At 41.1% G+C, this 19566-nt stretch overlaps 1 protein-coding gene across 1 annotated transcript in view; it reads right to left on the bottom strand.

Annotated features, from left to right (window-relative positions):
• PHACTR1 (phosphatase and actin regulator 1) overlaps nucleotides 1-19566 on the bottom strand; it is a 169490-nt gene that overhangs the window by 23868 nt on the left and 126056 nt on the right. Inside the window, exon 8 of the mRNA XM_065398332.1 lies at nucleotides 986-1041. Within this exon, the coding sequence (XP_065254404.1) occupies nucleotides 986-1041 (56 nt within the window). The remainder of the gene's footprint in view (nucleotides 1-985; nucleotides 1042-19566) is intronic.

The following is a 19566-nucleotide window of genomic DNA, read 5'->3' on the forward strand; positions in this document are numbered from 1 at the left end:
AATCTAATTTTATCTCTATATCTATAGCTACCTGTCTATTCATGTGCCGTATTTACAGAAAACCAACCACTGCAGTGCCAGCACATTTTATTCCCTAACTACACCACTGAAACATGTTAAAAATTTGATTTCATGGTATTTAATCAATTAATTTTACTAATTTCTAGAGAGCTAATCACCCATTACATGCCTCTTGGATTCTGTTCAATGTAGAAATAAAACAAAACAACAACAAATATACAATGTTTAACAATGGGATCCTACCTAAAGAGACACTAAGGAATTTAAACATGTTATTTTAGAATATTTTTTCTTGTAGCTTTTTTTTTTATACTCTAGTTCCATGCTCCTGAAAGGATGCAGGATACATCACCCACGCAAGAGTGTCAGTGAAAATTGTATTCCTGCTGTTCTCTACTTTCTGACTAGTTATCTTCAAATAAACAGCTTTATCTTTTTCATATTTAAAACCATTTTGATTTGATAAAAAATAACTGCCATACTTTTTCAATATCTGATTTGTTCATTAGAATAATTGTTATTTCAGATTCAATCTTCCTCTCCTTGAAATCAGTGGTAAAACTCATACGAACTGGAACAGGATCAGGCTGTCTGGGTAGATTTTGTGGCTTTAAAATATCATTAACTACTTTAGGGATGTTGCAACTCCCCATAGGTTTGTTTGTTTAAAGGAACAATACAGATTAGAGTTTAGAAACTGTGGGCTAAATCCTGAAGTCTTTACTGGATTTCAATGGGAGGTTTGCCTGTGTGAGAACTTTGGAAGATGACCCTCAGTTTGAATTTTCTTCCCAGACTGTTTGTATTGGTTATCTTACTGAATGTGATTTTCACAGTCATTCCCACCCAAACATAGCTCTTATATTATTACTTATTTGTGATATAGCCACAGACTTGTATTTGGTGCTTTATAAAAGACACAGAGCAGCTAACAAGTTGAATTCTGAATGGTACAAATACTTACGTTTCAGAATGTTCCTCTGCTCCAGTTCCTCAGCAGTGGGCCTCTGGCTCAGTCGTCTGCGAAAAAAATCCAGGATCAGTTTTTGGACCATATCACATCCTCCTTAGTTTAATGTGTATAAGAGCGACTTTGCGGCACAAAAGGCAGAGAGTGAGACAATGACATTGCTCCATTATGTATACAGTATGTCCACACTGTGTGTGGTATTATGGACTATACTTTGCTCTTCTATTTCCAACCCACAAAAACCAAAATGTGTTGTGTCATGTTAGACGTGACCCTCCCACTCCCACCCTGGGCTAATCTGCTAAAAATTAGGCTGTGCAGATTTCTTCACTTAATTTCCTTCCTTTCATGCCTGTTTCCTGACTTTCACAAATATGACAAGTTTAGTTCTAGCTCCCTCCCTCCCTGCCCTCCAGTCTGCTGTGTGTGAGCCTCCCGACTGTACCCAACTTGTCCAAACAGAGTTTGAACACAAAGCCAGTCCACAGAAACAAGGAGGCCTGGTTAGGCTTTGCAGACTGCAGAACAATAGCAGCTCCTCTTCTCCTCCTCCTCCTCCTCCATTCTCACTCCCCCCTTGGACAGCTTTATTAAATGTACTCATTACAAATGAACATGAATTGAAATCACTTGGCAGTCAACCTGTACGTAATACTGTCACAACAAATAAGATCTAATTACAAAAGGGAGACTGCAAACAGAAACAATCAGAGAACTCCGACTAGAAAGCAAGAGAGAGTAGCAGAAAGGGGTATTCGAAAAACAAAGAAAACCAGCAAGATGACCTCAGAAATTAACATTTGTTGAGCCTGCTCTTACACCCATTGAAGTCAATGGGAGTTTTGTCATTGCTTTCAATGGGAGCAGTAACAGAACATTAATCACCATCCAAAACATGAACTTGGGGCCTGATCCTGTGCTGAGTACCCTCCACACACAATGCAGTCATTTACATCAGGGAAGTTGATGACTCTCGTTTAAATAAATGGAAGCTGAGGCCGCCTGATATGGTGTAGGATCAGGGCTACTGTCTGACAAAGTTTAGGAAATGATTTCAGGCTTCTCAGAACACACTGGCCCCAATCCGCAGCTGCAGCCAAAGAATGCACAGCACATCACAGGAGGGAAGTGCAGCAGTTTCTTCAAATCATCTTTGCACTCCCCTGATCCTGGAGCTACTGTGTGCCCGTCTGGTACCCAGGCATAAATTACAGTAGCCTGAGGACTGCTCTATATTGTGCTCATTCCCTATGGCCTCAAGGAGTTGTTATAGCAGCTGGGATTCACACCAATGCTGGGACTTCCTCTAGGCATACACCCTATGCCAGAGGTATCACCACTCAGCTCTATGAAGATTCACATATACCAGGGGTATAATCCCATGGCCAGTTATGCTGGTTTTATGATTCATTTATACCACAGCAGCAGCAAAAAGTGACCTTAATGCAGTAGAGAATTAGGACCATTAGCTTGGTCTCTGCCATGGTTGACGGGACAATTACTTCACTGGAAAAGTGCTGAAAATGACAGAAACTCATCCTTAATTCAGAATGAATGAATGTTTGTAAAGCACTCTGAAGATGGAATGTGCTATTCAAAGATTATTATTTATTATTATTATCCTTAAGATACAGTAACTCTTGCTAACGGGATGCTTAGATAGTTCACCTTATTGTTAGGAGGCCATTAAAAGCATTTTGTTACTAGCAGTGTATGGGAATCAAAGAATAAAAATCACACAGTTTAACTTGGCAATATGTAGCTCTAGTGACTGAGTTACATAATGCTTCTTGTGCATCACATTGTGAGAGTTCTCAGGAAGATGCATCAGAGGAATGCTGAGGCCAGATTCCAGCCACTGAGCATGTGACCATTTCCACAGGGACAAACAGCACACAGTAAGAAAAAAGAGCAATCTGTGTGACTTTATGAGGAGGATGTTACTATCAAGGGCCTTTTGCCCGCAGTAAAAAAACAAAATGGGATTAAAAAGGATCAGCTAAAAATCTCATTTTCAGACATCAGAGTAAGTGAATGCTGGCCATTTCTGAACACAGGGCCAAATCCTGTGACTTCTGTTTTTGTCTGAGTGAGGAATGAGTAAAAACTGATTTAAGCATTCAAGCATTTATCTCATAATGAAAAATGTACTCTCCAGGGCAAATCCTTAACTGGCATAAATCAATGTAGCGTCACTGAACCAATAGAGCTACACTGATTTATACCAGCTGACAGCCTGGCCCCTTGGCTTTATCTCCTGACAGGACCATAAGAAAAATCTAAATGGAGTCATGAGCACTATGCAACCTCTTCTGTAGTTTAGATTACCTTGTGACAGCTAGGATGAGCAAAGGCCTATCCTAAAACTATTGTATTTACAGTGTATTTAATGTAAGGTTATTTGTAGGCTTGAGCCAGCCCTTGAGAGTATAAAAGCTTCAAAGATCGTTGTATTGAGTTGGGCCCCATGAACATTCACAGACTTTTGTATCAGTAAGTGTTACATTTTTGTGCGTTCTTGGCTCAATAGAGGTTTTCCCTGGGGAATCTGGAATCCCTAAGGGGTGATGAATGCAAAATCCCCAGGCTGGTTATGCAGATACCCAGCCTTTTGAGGCATGACCTCCTGAGGAGAGGGGAAATTTTCCGGAGGCTGGGAGACAAAGCAAAATTTTTGGTATAAAAGACTGGGTTTATCCTGACAGAGGGGCCTGTCTTTAGATTCAGCAAATGGACCTTACCTTTGGTCCAAGCAAGGATCCAACCCCGCTGAAAGGTTGGAAGAACTTTGCCCTGTCAGACTCCTCCATTTGGTCAATAGGTGACTTCTGGTACATTCAGTATATGATCCTTTGGCTATTTTTCATGTTTTCTCTGCATGCTTTTGTCCTTAAATAAATGTACTCTGCTTTGAAAGAGCTATGTGGTCACTTATAACCACTTACATTCCCTGGTCACAGCCCTTGGAAAAAAAGCAAAGTGCAGGGGTTGGCCATTAGTCAGATCTGCTTGAGATAACTGCAACCTCAAACCCGATCTGGGGAGACACGGGTTCCTGCCCAGAAAGAGGGGCTGGCTGGAGGCCTGAGAGGGCATTCCTTGAGCAGATCATGGAGAGGGTCAATGGTGCAGTTACCCTGAAACTGTGACATACCTGTCCCCAAAATGATAGCTAGAGAGTAAAGAAATGCTGTTCATGGCCTTCCAAAAGTTTGCTGCAATCCAATACTAAGTATAGGCGATTAGAAGAGAACTAGGGAAGAGAACAGTAATCACATCTCATGTTTCCATGCATATTTTAACTGTTAGTAGAGGTCAGGAAAGAACTGCCTTCACACCTCCTGGCTCAGCAGTACACAACTGGCTAAGTGCATTTATGAGGCTTAGGAGTTTCACTTTCTTCTGCAGCATCAGTTTTTAAACCATGGCTAGAAGTAGGATACCAAACTTGAGGGGCTTATTTTCCTATTGAGAATCAGCCTTCTCTAATCAGTCTTCTGCAATTAGGATTTATTAGATGGGGGAAAACACTGTCTTGTCAATTAATTAAGTTCTCAATTGCCTACATGCTAAACTGAAGGCTTCTCAAGCAAGGAATCCCTATCCAAAGAAGCACAATATTAAACATAAGAGCTCTACACTTGTACAATTCCTGACAGAAAACTTCATTAAGATATTGTTAAAACTGAAAATGTGCCTGACACACTCTCTCTTCCTTCAAGTTGTTCTTCCTGACAGTTCTCTTTGTTGCAGGTCTCTTGGTACCTTTCATGACAATGCTTCTCCCTCCCTCCCTTTACTGATTTTTAATTTCCCAGGGAAACCCATAAGGTTCATTTGCTGAATTTCAGCTATCAAATAACGTCTATCTTTTGCCTTCCTGCTATTTTAAACATTCAGCTCCAGTTAGATTTTGGCATTTGTGCAGGCAAATACAAAGAGCGTGAGTGAGGCAACGGCTAGCGGATATAAGACTATATTCAGCTCCAATGAAGATGAATTTAGAATGGGGTTGGTTAGATAATGGATTTTTCCCTGTGGAAAATTTTGATTTTTGGAGAAAATTTGAATATTGAAACATTTCAGTAGAAAAACAAACAAAAAGATAAAAAATGCTGCAGTGGTACCTTGTGGAATCTATTGGTCGGTTGCCTCATGCTCCCATTCTTCTCTATTGGCTGGGCTCCTGGTCAGACTACAGTTCCCATGATTACCAGAGTCTCCCCTCTTGGATAGCTACATGGGAGTCCCAGGTCCTGGTGCATCATAGGAGATGTAGCTTGGCTGGGAAGCCCAGCCCATGGAGCAAAATGAGGATGTGAGGCAACCAAACTACAACTCCCATAAGGCACTGCAGCAGCATATCTAAATTAAAATATTTTGATTTTATGTAAAATTTTTCAGTTTTTTAATGAAAAACAAATTTTCTGTGAAAAATTGTGTTTACTCAAAAACCTAATTTTCTGTTGAAAAACAGTTTCAATGGAAAATTTTTAACCAGCCCTAGTTTACACTGTTGGAAAGATTTTTAGCAAATGCAGTCAACAGTTTTTTGCTTTATTGCCTTGCTCAAACATCTGTGGATAGTCAAAAATATTGTAAAACTGGCCTTCTGGGTAAAGCCCCAAACTTGGGTTACTTTAATTACTTCCTTTTGTAGGCCTCCTTGGGGCCAAGTGAGTCAGCTTCTGCTTGAGACATCTCCAAAAGTTTATTATTATTGGAGATTTTTAAGAATGGGTTAGTCAAACACCTGTCAGGAATGGTCTAGTTATTACTTAGTCCTGCCTTGAGTGCAGGAGACTGGACTAGATGATGTATTGAGGTCCATTCCAGTCGTACACTTCTATGATTATCTTCTGTTCCAGATCAGTAAGGAATTGTTTTACTCTCAGGAGAAGTTACAGGTTACTCAAGAAAAGCTCTTTAAGATTTTTCAGAAAAGTATGGGCTGTTCAGCATGCATCAAATTAAGTCTTCCAGAAAAAAAAAATCACCATTCATAGTCAAAATGTAGCTTCTCTTAATTCGCTATCCCTAAAAAAATAAGACAACTTGCTTGAGATTTTGCCTATAATACATGGGATTTATGTATTTAAAAAACTAAAAAAACCCAATCAAACAAACCCCAAACCCCACATTGTCTGATGTCCTGATAGATGTAATCTTGGCTAGAAAATCCATAAACTCTGAATCTAGTCCAAAAAACTGAATGAACAGATAGATTTATAACTCTGGATACAAATGGAGTTGTATGACTGTTTGAACAATGACATACTCGGGCCCGTAATCTTCAATAAAATCACAGGTATGATATCACTAACCCAATAAAATCCCTTTTTAAAAATGAACATCCTTTTTACACGAGGAATATCACAGCCAGGCACTCAGTATTTTCTTGGAGAATTATTGCATTTCTCAGGGCTTTCAAAAAATAAAGCCATAGCCTAGCACAAAAGTCAGGCACTAAGGCCCTGATCCTCTTCCCACTGAAATTAACAACAAAATTCCCTTTGATTTCTGTCATTCAGGATCAAGTTTTAGCCCTCCATCCCCAAATGGAACATCCTTTATACTTTACTGTTTCATTAAAAAAGAATGACAGAAGTATAATAATTGCATCTACAATGCAATAATAACTCTACAGCAATAACATTTCCCTCTGGGGAAACTCTGAGTTCTCAAATTCCTAATCTTTGAAAGGAGAGTGCCTACTATGAATTAGCTAATTCAAAAATATATTTCATGGGCAACAAAATAAAAAAAACTTCACAAAGGCTGGCTGGGGAACTAAGATGTGCTAGATGGCTATTAGATGAATATTAGGACCCATAATAATAAAGCAAACATGTTATTCTAAAATGCTAGAGATCTTGTTCAATTGTACTCTTATTGTACACACCATATCGCAGAAAGAAAATGAGTTCTCCAGACACAGAAACACTGGTCCAAAATCCAATTTTACAAGTCTAACATGAGTAGCAATAATCCAAAACCAGGATTAGAGCTCAGGATTTCCTGTCTTCCCGCCCTGAGTTCAATTAATTACAATGCATTACCTATAGAATAAAAAGGCACTATGGGGATTACACAGAGGTTAGTAGATCTTCTTCTCATGTTCCCAGGCCAAGGTCACAACTATAGTTTAGTAGATCTGTCCTCTAATTAATTTTGTGTCCCTCTAAATCTGTGCTGTGCATGAACACACTTTTCTTTTCAGGAACAGGCCTCTAAATGTATGTTTTATATGAACGTTTTGGAGGGGGAGAACCTCATGGATACTCAGCTATTGCCCCTCTCCTCTTTATAAGTTCCTCCTTGTGACCTAGAATTCTCTGTTTCCCCCCCTAAATATCACAGCTTAGAAGGCCCTTTGCTGTCCTCTCTTTTACTTTTATTTGGTTTTCATGTAATGCTGTGGCGATCTAATACTTGGAGGCTCCACTGTGAAACCATCTGGTCCCTGGTGTAACTGCAGTGGAGTCATTGATCATCTGTTGTCTAGAATCATAGAATCATAGAATATCAGGGTTGGAAGGGACCTCAGGAGGTCATCTAGTCCAACCCCCTGCTCAAAGCAGGACCAATTCCCAACTAAATCATCCCAGCCAGGGCTTTGTCAAGCCGGGCCTTAAAAACCTCCAAGGAAGGAGACTCCACCACCTCCCTAGGTAACGCATTCCAGTGCTTCATCACCCTCCTAGTGAAATAGTGTTTCCTAATATCCAACCTAGACCTCCCCCACTGCAACTTGAGACCATTGCTCCTTGTTCTGTCATCTGCCACCATTGAGAACAGCCGAGTTCCATCCTCTTTGGAACCCCCCTTCAGGTAGTTGTAGGCTGCTATCAAATCCCCCCTCATTCTTCTCTTCTGGAGACTAAACAATCCCAGTTCCCTCAGCCTCTCCTCATAAGTCATGCACTCCAGACCCCTAATCATTTTTGTTGCCCTCCACTGGACTCTTTCCAATTTTTCCACATCCTTCTTGTAGTGTGGGGCCCAAAACTGGACACAGTACTCCAGATGAGGCCTCACCAATGTCGAATAAAGGGGAACGATCACGTCCCTCGATCTGCTGGCAATGCCCCTACTTATACAGCCCAAAATGCCGTTAGCCTTCTTGGCAACAAGAGCACACTGTTGACTCATATCCAGCTTCTCGTCCACTGTGACCCCTAGGTCCTTTTCTGCAGAACTGCTACCTAGCCATTCGGTCCCTAGTCTGTAGCTGTGCATGGGATTCTTCCGTCCTAAGTGCAGGACTCTGCACTTGTCCTTGTTGAACCTCATCAGGTTTCTTTTGGCCCAATCCTCTAATTTGTCTAGGTCCCTCTGTATCCGAACCCTACCCTCTAGTGTATCTACCACGCCTCCTAGTTTAGTGTCATCGGCAAACTTGCTGAGAGTGCAGTCCACTCCATCCTCCAGATCATTAATAAAGATATTAAACAAAACCGGCCCCAGGACCGACCCTTGGGGCACTCCGCTTGAAACTGGCTGCCAACTAGACATGGAGCCATTGATCACTACCCGTTGAGCCCGACGATCTAGCCAGCTTTCTATCCACCTTACAGTCCATTCATCCAGCCCATACTTCTTTAACTTGGCAGCAAGAATACTGTGGGAGACTGTATCAAAAGCTTTGCTAAAGTCAAGGAATAACACATCCACTGCTTTCCCCTCATCCACAGAGCCAGTTATCTCATCATATAGCCTCCCGTGCAGTCCTTTGGACTGTTCTCTTAAATAAAGGGATAGATGATGGAACCTAGAACCTTTCAACTCTCAGTCACGTCTTCAAATCCAGCTAAGGGTAATAGTAACTAAAGTCATGTTCATCTGATGGTTGTTTGGCAGCTTATATGAAATGCATTGGTGGTCTCTCTCCAACCCCGGGTAGGTAGGTGTTTCACATCACAAAAGCCACAATCCCATTGGCACACTTGCTCGAAGACTCAACATAGAGGGTAAAGACTGAATGGGTATGGAAAGTGTGACAAAGTTCCTCCGCTTATTGGCGGATTTTCTTGCCGCAGAGATTCACCATATGGGTTGGGGAACAGCCCAGAGACCTTCCCCTCTGGAAGAACCCACAGTCCAGGTCAATTGGGAGGTTTGGGGGGAACCCAGGCCCACCCTCTACTCTGGGTTCCAGCCCAGGGCCCTATGGACTGCAGCTGTCTATAGTGCCTCCTGTAACAGCTGCATGACAGCTACAACTCCCTGGGCTACTTCCCCATGGCCTCCTCCAAACACCTTCCTTTTTCTCACCACAGGACCTTCCTCCTGGTGTCTGATAACGCTTGTGCTCCTCAGTCCTCCAGCAGCACACCCTCTCACTCTCAACTCCTTGCACCTCTTGCTCCCAGTTCCTCACACTTGCACCACAAACTGAAGTGAGCTCCTTTTAAAACCCAGGTGCCTTGATTTGCCTGCCTTAATTGATTCTAGCAGCTTCTTCTTAATTGGCTCCAGGTGTCCTAATTAGCCTGCCTGCCTTAACTGGTTCTAGCAGGTTCCTGATTACTCTAGTGCAGCCCCTTCTCTGGTCACTCAGGGAACAGAAAACTACTCATCCAGTGACCAGTATATTTGCCCTCTACCAGACTCCTGTACCACACTGGTCTGGGTCTGTCACAAAAGAGAAGAACCCTGTCACCTATAGAGATGATTCATCCAGTGCAAGGCTGAGACCTGTTGGTGGCCAATGTGGATTTACTATGGCTCCCCTTGCTATGCGTGTTCTGTGAATAAATAGATGCCTTCCATTTCTAGTGTTATCAATATTCAATTAGCCTTTTTTTTAAAAGGTCTCTATAAAGTGCATACAACTATTTGCTACTTCATTTATTCATGTGTTCCTTAATTATAAATATGTCTATCCAACTGCGGAATCACATATTGGGAATTCTATCAGTTATAATCCATACACTCAATACTTCAGTACTTGTACCGCTTAATGCTGCAAAATCTCCACTGTTATTATAGCAAATACAGACTATTCAAAGAAAACAGGCAAATGGAGTTGTTCTGTGTACCCTCTGACAAAATTAGTTCACACTGAAAAGATCTGTCAGTGCCAGGGGTGAACAATGACTAAGATAAGTAAAAATCACTTAATAAATCAAAATTAATTCCAAACAATTAGTTTTAGATTCCAGGGATATCATAAAGAAACATCACCTTCCAAACATTAAGCCAGAAATTGGACAGTTCATTGATTCTTATTATTCACAAGAATTCCAAATATGGGTTTTTAAAATTAAAAACAATAACATTTTCAACAATTTAAAACATGGCAAGTAAGGTTCTGAGGGAAGGGATGCATGGGAAAATAATATGATCTCCACACTCTCTCTTTCTGTATTGTTAATGAAGTGGAAAAATCTGGGAACTGCACAGGTTTTTGACATTTAAGAGTGGTTAACTCCTTCAGGCTGGAGGCATTTCAGATTCTCACTGTGTTATGAAGAGTGGTGGATGAAGAGTAGTGGATGGTTGCAGGGAGCTGTGCCCTAAAAAGTATATGCGGGGTTATTGTAGCTGTGTTGATCCCAGAATTTTAGAGACACAAGGTGTGTGAGGTAATGTCGTTTAGTTGGTGAAAGAGACAAGCTTTCGAGCTTATACAGAGCTCTTCTCCAGGTCTGGGAAATGTGACTTCACCTTGAATGGTCTCTTGAAATATGTGTTAATTACTTATGCTAAACAATCTGTTCCACCTTGTATTTAGCTGTGGCACACTGAATATGCTTCCCAGACCTGAAGAAAGTGGAAACTCAAAAGCTTCTCTCTCTCACCAATAGAAGTTGGTCCAGTAAAAGCTATTACCTCACCCACCTTGTCTCTCTAAAAAGTACATGTAAGATACAGCTTTTCCTACCGTAGCTATTTGGTAGTCAGATTTGTTGTTTTCATTTGTTTTTATTATTATGAATCTTTTTTGTGTGTCACCACATGTAAAATCACCCCTCATCTTTTTTTAATGTCTTCATGAATTTTGGGTTTAGCTATTACTTATTCCACATGTATGTCTCCTGCCCTCTAACAGTCCCAACAACTACTTATTCCCATTTAACTACCGGTACACACTCACAACCCCTTCCCATTCTTAGATTTCACATTAGTAAAGCACAGGAGTAATCTTTTAACGGATAGCATTTCCATGGAAGTTCAGTGAAAACATGCTGTACCAGATGCATGCAATACTGGAAGTGTTCACTCTGATAAATCTGGTTCATTAAGCAGAAGTGCAACAGTTAAAGACACAGATGCCTCTTGGAAAACTTTGAAATTATTATTATTATTATTTTAGAGATCAAAGGACAGTTTTGTTTCAGTTACACCAGCATATCGGGAGTTAATTGCAATGACCTCAGTAGAGTTATGCTGGATTTGCACCAAAAATAACAGAACAGAATTTAGCCCATACTCTGTTTTTCCTTCCTCCTTTTTATATTAAGGACATCTGTATGCTGACAGAATTTTTTTCCCCTTCAGGACAAGTCTTTCCTCTGTTGGACTTACTTCCTCACTTAAGGCCAGGGAGTTGCACCCGTTTACACTTGTGCTGAATTTGGGCCAGGAAGTCATAATCCTTTCTTTGTTGCATCATAACTATTTCCACAGCAAACAAATGTAATGTTGCAAAGAGGATTATTATTTCAAATGAGGAATTAGCAGCAGGAATTGATAATCTCTAAAGTAGCAAAGATCCTGTTTCCATACAAATATCTTTAAATAATAATAATTAAAAAAAAAAACAACCGGGGGGAGGGGGGAGGGAAGGAGGAGGGAACAAAACATGAGCACACAAAGAAAAAACATGCAGAGGGATATAAAAAACCAACATGATATGTTAGCAGTATTGTCTCTAAATAATAATATTTTACATTAGCTTTTTACATTCTCCATGAATTTTCCAGTGCTCATTGACATCTTTTCATAGATCACCTTCTAAAATACCCATGCACATACCACCACCTCCTCCTGCACACCCACCCCTCTTCGCCAATAGCATTCAGGCTGTATTTTGAAGGCTGAAGAAACTTCACCATACTAGAAGCCTGCTTTATTATCCCAATCCAAGTGTAATGGTCGCTGGGGGACTGCTAACCTTTTCATAAGGAATATTTCCTAATTAGAATTGATGTTAAACAAAGAAAGTGGAGTGGGGAGGCCCGACAACCTTTTCCTTTCTGCAAAATAGAACAGGAGATATAATCCTGGCCTAACTGGTCTAAAGAATCATTATCCCTTTACACTTTAAAATACTTTGATCTTTAAGCCCCACTGGGACTCCGTCATAAATTAAACTCTTGACAAGGACATTGCAAAAGAGGAGACTGGTAAAAATGACAAATTCTTTTTGTTTGCTCTCTAAAGAAATGTAAAAAAAAGTTAAGTAAAAATTGTGTTTTGAGTTTTTCACTAGAATGAATAGACTATTTGGATGATGCTCAGAATCTGAAGCTGAATAGACTTATTATTACAGAATGTTCTGTATGCAAGAGCTAAAACGTGTGTGTTCATGGCAGTTTACTGGTCTAGAGTCCTGGATTTCCCCCTAGAGTCCTGCAGATCTGTCCTACATATAGTAGGGCTGCCAGCCGTGAAATATTTGCCCCTGTAATTTGGAACTCTTGCTACAAGGGGATACTCTCTTGACTGCTGTGCAGGTAGCTACTGTGGACCTGGCTTCAAATTTGTCTTTGGGAGGTAACAAATGAAGTAAGTGTGGTAGTCTCAGCCTAGTCCCTAATGAGTATCTGTTGACATCACCAAAAGAGCCCACTGTACGGCTGGCCCAGGACTAAGCTAGTAGATAGATTGCAAGCCAGTGTTAAAACGCACTGCCAGAAATGGATGGGGAAACCATGCACAAAGCCTGTTCCACATTTATGCTTAACTTTATCCATTACTACAAAACCTGCTATTTCACATTCATCAGTCTTCCACAGATGTGTCAAAAATTAAAGGACTTGCTCCCTTCCAGCCCAATCTTGAAGGGCTCACATTGACCGTGTAACCCTACAAAGCAGGAGTTAGTTTTACTTATATCACACTAGTTTCACACAGCACACTCCTAAGGACCTCTCTTTAGATTTTTTTGAGGCAGGGTTTATTTGGGTAGCAGGGTCCTGAATACTAAACTGGAACATTACTCAGTCATCCAAAGAACTACATACTGTCATACACACCGCGTAAGAACAAAAGCCCAACAAACAACCCCTCCAACAACAAAAGCACTGGCATGACGTTTTTGGCTTAGAGCTAATGCTAATGAGGTTGTAAATTGTTCTCAGTGCTCATGTTTATAATTATCTGATTAGTATTTAAAAGCAACTTTTAAGAAAAGAAGTATAGTGCTAAATCCTTTATGCTGCTGGCTCCTGCAGTTTCATGCATGAAAATACATATTTACATTTAATAACAACAATAATAGAGGATTTTCATTCTTGTTTATTTTAATATTGGCATTTAACATTTTAACATTTAGGGTCAGATTGTGGTTGATCTAGTGCAGATACACAAAGATGCGGGAAGGGACAGGGCATATGGAACGCAAGTCAGAAGATCAAAGCTGACATAGCAAGTGGGACAATGGTAGGCAACTGGTGTGCTGACACCACTGCCTATCATGCTGACCAATGTTGTCTCATTGTTTCCTTGTGCTTCCCATATTTGTCAGTATCCACCTGTTTGGTCTTAAACTGTAAACTCTTTGGGGGTAGGGACCATCTTTTTTGTGTTTGTTCAGTGCCTAGCATAAGGGGGTCTGGTCCATTACTGGGATTCCTTAGGACTACTGCAATACAAATAAGTCATAATAAAGTGGAAGGGGAGAAATAGAAGAAGGGGGGAACAAATGCATGCCATACCTTTTCAAAAGGCTTAGTAGTTACTCTGTTGTGGCTTCTAGAGCACTGGTTCTCAAAGCTGGTCCGCTGCTTGTTTAGGGAAAGCCCCTGGTGGGCCGGGCCAGTTTGTTTACCTGCCGCATCCACAGGTTCGGCCGATTGGGGCTCCCACTGGCCGCGGTTCGCCGCTTCAGGCCAATGGGGGCTGTGGGAAGGGCGGCCAGCACATCCCTCGGCCCGCACCGCTTCCCGCAGCCCCCATTGGCCTGGAGCCGCGATCGGCCGAACCTGCGGACGCGGCAGGTAAACAAACCGGCCCGGCCCGCCAGGGGCTTTCCCTGAACAAGCCACAGACTGGCTTTGAGAACCACTGTTCTAGAGACAAAGCCAGAACCTTCCATTGCTGTAGAGTCTCTTCCCCGCTCTCATATGACGTTAAGCCATGACAGAGCCCCGATTTTTTTTTAAACAGTGTAAAAATATTAGTATAATTTCTTAACTATTCTGAGAGAGAAGGTGAGGGGCTTTCTGCTTCCTTGATGACCCCTGGATAATAATTTACCTGCTTTACAGAGGTAAATTCGTCCCCTTGCGCAAGGCCCTGCCAGCCACTATCCTTCTGGTGGAGGAGGCCTGGAGAGGATTGCTTTTGGAACCAGTCAATGCTGCTCCTTAAAAAGCTGAGATGTCATTGCTGAGTGATGCACAATCCTGCTGATTGGTGGAGCACCTTGCCCTTTGTAGGCCAAGAGAGCAAGAAATCCAGAATCTCTCCAAATACTTTTGTCACCAACAGCCCAATTAAGAATGCATGCAGCATGATTACTGAAACACCAGTGTACTACTCCTGCCCTCAAACCCCTATCATACTGGACTAGGATTTCCAAATTTTCAGGGCTAGTTTTTAATCCAGACAGTTGTCAGCGGGAAGAAATAAGCAGACGGTGCCCACTTTTATTATTGTAACAAAAGAAAATTTGTTGAAGATTTTGCTGACAGATTGAAGAATATAGGTATTTTTTGGATCACTGTTCCAAACCTACTCTAAACACATCCACTCTTAGGGTAAAAGTAACATCCTGAATGCTTATTCCTATGATGTGTAATTCATCACTGGCATCACTGTCTACTAAATTCAACGATCTCAGTTAAGAGTTGGGTTATCGAAGATGCTAGGTTACTAAATTAACTGGATGTGCCACATAGATATGTGGTTTCCTTGTAGTCTGCTATGTTGCAGATTATTAGAAATCTCCATTGTGAGCCCAATATTTGCAGCAAGTATTATAGCTATGGATTTAAAGGACACTGAGATTTGGTCTAGCACTCATTCTCTTCACTGCGGACCAAAGCATGTTTCTATTAAAATTAACATTATTAATGTGATTTATAATTCCACATATCAAGGTGTATAGCCTAGGGGGGTATATTTTAATCTCCACATATGGTGTGAACTGTGCACATAAATCCCAGTGCAATGAGATGTAAAATAAATAGTTGTGACTAGGCATGCAAATAAAACACATCTCTCTTGACCTCAAAGTGACCCTTGAGGTTCTCCACAGTCTTTCAGGAAGAATGTGCAATATTTCAAGATTGTATAATTTTATCATACGTAATGGTAGATATAGTAGTTTTCTTGAAACTGATATGACTATCCAAAAATTATTTAATTCCCTTAAATTGTAATGTGAAGGTCATGAAGCAATACTTACCACAGTCCGAATACAGGCCAAATGTTAAAAAAGTTACCTTTAATTATTCACATACAACAACTTGCACATGAAATTATCATGTTTATACACACAAATAGGTGATCATGCATGCAAACTGGATTGTTACAAGTCCAAAAATCCAGCTTGTGCTCACGAACATGTTCATGCCTATTTAAAGGCTGGCTAAAGAATTGGCCTTGCATGTTGACTGCTTTATGGGAGTTACCACATATCAATTGTCAATCAGGCCATAACATGTTGAGAACAAAGGAGAAACTAAGAGAAATTAAATTCTTTGACCAAAAAAGCAATTTCTTCATCTTACAATCATCAGCCTATAAACATGAAATTTATTCCTGTCAGTCTGCTTCCTTTATCTACTTGCATTGCTTTCTGATTTGTTTCCTTTACAGAATTTTCAAGGTCATCCAATCTGTACAACAATTGTTCTTGTGATTAACTCCCTACAATCAGCAGACACAAAACGAAAAGATTTATGATCAGATTTTTCAAGGTAGAAATTTATGACCTGGTTCTTAGTGGAGCTGCCCTATATTTGTCAGCATTCAGTATAACAAGAAATAAAGCTATTTTCTTGTTTTAGATCTAGGGCACTAAATTTGTAAACAGCCATTTCCTTGTTTTAGTTCCAGACTATGTCACAATTTTTTTTATTTAAATACATCATTCTTTAGCCAAGTAAAAAACTGTCTGGATTCTTTGTGGTTCTCCTATTTATTGCAGTGATATAAAGACTATTTTTATTAGTGACATATCCTTTTTTATTATTCCTACTGCAAGCTCACGTTATATTATACGTATCAGGAATGATTTCACCCAATGCTGAAATGCAGCTGTTTCTGGATGGAAACTGTTAGTTGTTTAACAACTAACACCACCGCCACACAATTTAGAGTAGGAAACAAAGGACACCACATCCCATTGAAATTGCAGAGGAAAGTTAAGTAGACAACGTATATTAGTCTCTGCAGTGCTAAGAACATGTCTAAGGCCTGTATTTGGACAAATGTATCTAGATTTGTATAAAAATGAACGGGGTGGGGATGGAATTGGCAACCCAGTTGTATTCACTAATTTGGTTTCCACAAAGAAAGGACTGGAGAAACATGCACCATAATGAGACTGTAGAGTGACTTGTACTGATTCTATCACTGCAGACAGCAGGGGTACTGAGAGGTCATAGGAATAATAGACTTGTTCAATGATTGGTAGCACCTCTGACTGAAATACAAATCTTTAATGCAACACAAATACTTTCCATTTAACGAGTGACCATGCTGATGTCTTTGGGGAGATTTTGTCCTTAAATTCCACTTTCAAGTCACAGTTGTCTATGATTAAGACAAGAGCATCCCTTTAGTCTCATCATTTAAAATAACAAAAATAAATAATCTTGACACATTTAGAAGTCGGGCTCTGACACAGTCATGTCTGCCAAAAGGACAGGACACAACTAGTATATATCTCCACTCATACAAAATCTGCTCTCACACACATGGCACAACATCCACTGGACTAGATTTGCTGAAACTGGCACAGGGAGGTATAAATTTCATCCTGGGGTGGGGGTTTCCCCGTTTGGAGGGTGGAGGGCAGAGGATGATGCATCTGCTACCAATTCTTAAAGTTCTACTTGGGGTGGGGAGCTTTAGTTTGCAGACAAGGGAGCCTGATGAGGGGATGTGCTGAATCAGTGCATTCTGCGGCGACACTGGGCATGACCCCTTCCCTCTTCCTGGCCTGCTCCATATCCTTTCTGGTCTGAATTGGCCCCTTAGGAGCCTAATATGTTAAGAACTCTAACTCTTAAAAAAATTGAACAAATTATTAATGTATGAATTCATACATGGTGTAAGAGGTTGGACCTCTGCTTTAAGAGGGGAACCTCATTCCTGATATAGGGAACAGTCCTATTTTTATTTGCATTACAGTGGCACCTACAGCCCTACCCTCCACCCCCGAGTTCATGGCCCCATTTTGCTTAGTACTGAAAATGCATAGTAAGACAGTCACTGTCCCAAAAAGTTTAAAATCTACGTGGACAAATCAGAATCCCATTTTACAGATAGGGAACCGAGGCACTGAGAGACTAAAGGTGGGATTCACAAAGGTATTTAGACACCTAACTGCCGCTGATTTCAATGGGAGTTAGGGGCCTCAGTACCTTGGTGAAGTACCTCAGTATGCCAAGGGCCAGAATTGTAAAGGTATTTAGGCATCTAAAGGTGGAGATAGGCATCTAGAAGAATTTCCAAAAGCACTTCGCCATTGAAATTTATGGGAGTTAGGCACCTAGATACTTTTGAAATTCCCACTAGACACTTATCTGCATATTTAGAAACCAAAATACCTTTACAAATCTAGCTCTAAATGACTTGCCCAAGGTCACAGAAAGTCTGTGCCAGCCCCAGGAACTGAACCCTCATCTCCTGAGACCCAGTCCAGTTCTTTAATTGCAAAAGGCCATCCTTCCTTTCAACCCAACCGAGCTCACACGGATTTCGGCAAGGCAGGATTAGGCCTCAAAGGTGCAATGATTACTCAGCTCAGTTTGCCATTATCTTGCCTCTCACGATAACTCTCTGACAGCATCCCACCTGATGATAATAGTAGTAATCGCTCTGGGGTGTCCAGAAAAATTAGATTTCCTTCATCAAGCTCTGACAGGAAGAAAAAATGCCATTGATCTTGGATGCAGGGAGTGAACAGGTGAGCCTGCACTCTCATCACTTACGGTACGTCTACACAGCAAAGAAAAACCCATGGCTGTCCCGAGCCAACTGACTTGGGCTCACAGGGCTGTTTCATTGCTGTGTAACCTTCCGGGCTCAGAAACAGACCCACAGCCCGAGTCAGCTGGTATGGGCCAGCCGTGGATTTTAATTTGCTGTGTAGACATAACCTTTAGATGCCAATCAGTTTCCCAGGGAAAGCTGACTGAGGTAATTAGATAATCAGGCTGGTTGGGCTAGAGAGCCAATTAGCCCATCATCCCAAAACTGATCAAAAGGCACAGGAAGGAAGCGGGATGGGGGGAGGACAGGGAGGGCTAGTTGAGTCAAGTCCTGATGAGAGGGTCAAAAGCACAGAAGATACTGTAAACAGACTGTTGCACAGGGACTGTTCTGCTATTGGTGGAGGGAACTCAAAATAAATGGCACTGTGAATGTATAGCTAGTGGGAGTCTAGGCAGTTTCTGTGGGTCAAGATGTCAGGAGAGAAGGCACGCCCTGTTACACTCGGTTTAACCATCATCATGAAAACACAGGCTCAGCTCTCTTCAGCTTTTCTTCACCAGACAACACTCAGACATCTAGTTCTGCTGGACCCTCCCCTTGAATCCAGGATTTAGAGGAGCTTGTTTACCACAATTCTATTTTCCGCATAGTTTTCCCCTAACACGCAAAATGTGAGGAGACAAGCTCCGAACACTCTGCTGCCATTAAGGATGAGTTGTTGCCTTGAGGAATATTTTTCTCTCATTACTGAAGCCTAACAATCAATGGTAGAATTGCAGACCTCAGAGGTAATTAGGAAGAAATGATTTCACATTAAAGAACTAAAATAAAATCTTTGAGCAAAGCCCAGTCTCACTGCCTGGTTATCCCTAAATGATTCTGAGATAGTGAGAGAATGAAAATCCTGAGAACTGGGTCCAGAACAATCATTCAGTCATGATTGGCAGGGGCCATCTTGCAGCCAGTCTGTGGCTGAATAAAGCCTGCGCACCCTCAGTGGGACTGGTTAAATAATAAATCATTTAAAAAAGCTGTCTCTGTCCTCATAGCAGAAAACTTTTAGTAAACAAAAATGATCTCTTTTGGCTGTTTCCTGCAGGCCTTTTAAAGAGCCTTTGTGCACTTAAAAACATTGAGCAATTCATGGGTTGGTTGGTGAAGACATGTAGTACAGTACAACCGCAATTACTCTATCACTGAATAATGTGTGTGTGGCCATGGCAGTGATTCAGAGGGAT

Source organism: Emys orbicularis, chromosome 2, assembly GCF_028017835.1.
Source record: "Emys orbicularis isolate rEmyOrb1 chromosome 2, rEmyOrb1.hap1, whole genome shotgun sequence".
NCBI classification, from domain to species: Eukaryota; Metazoa; Chordata; order Testudines; family Emydidae; genus Emys; species Emys orbicularis.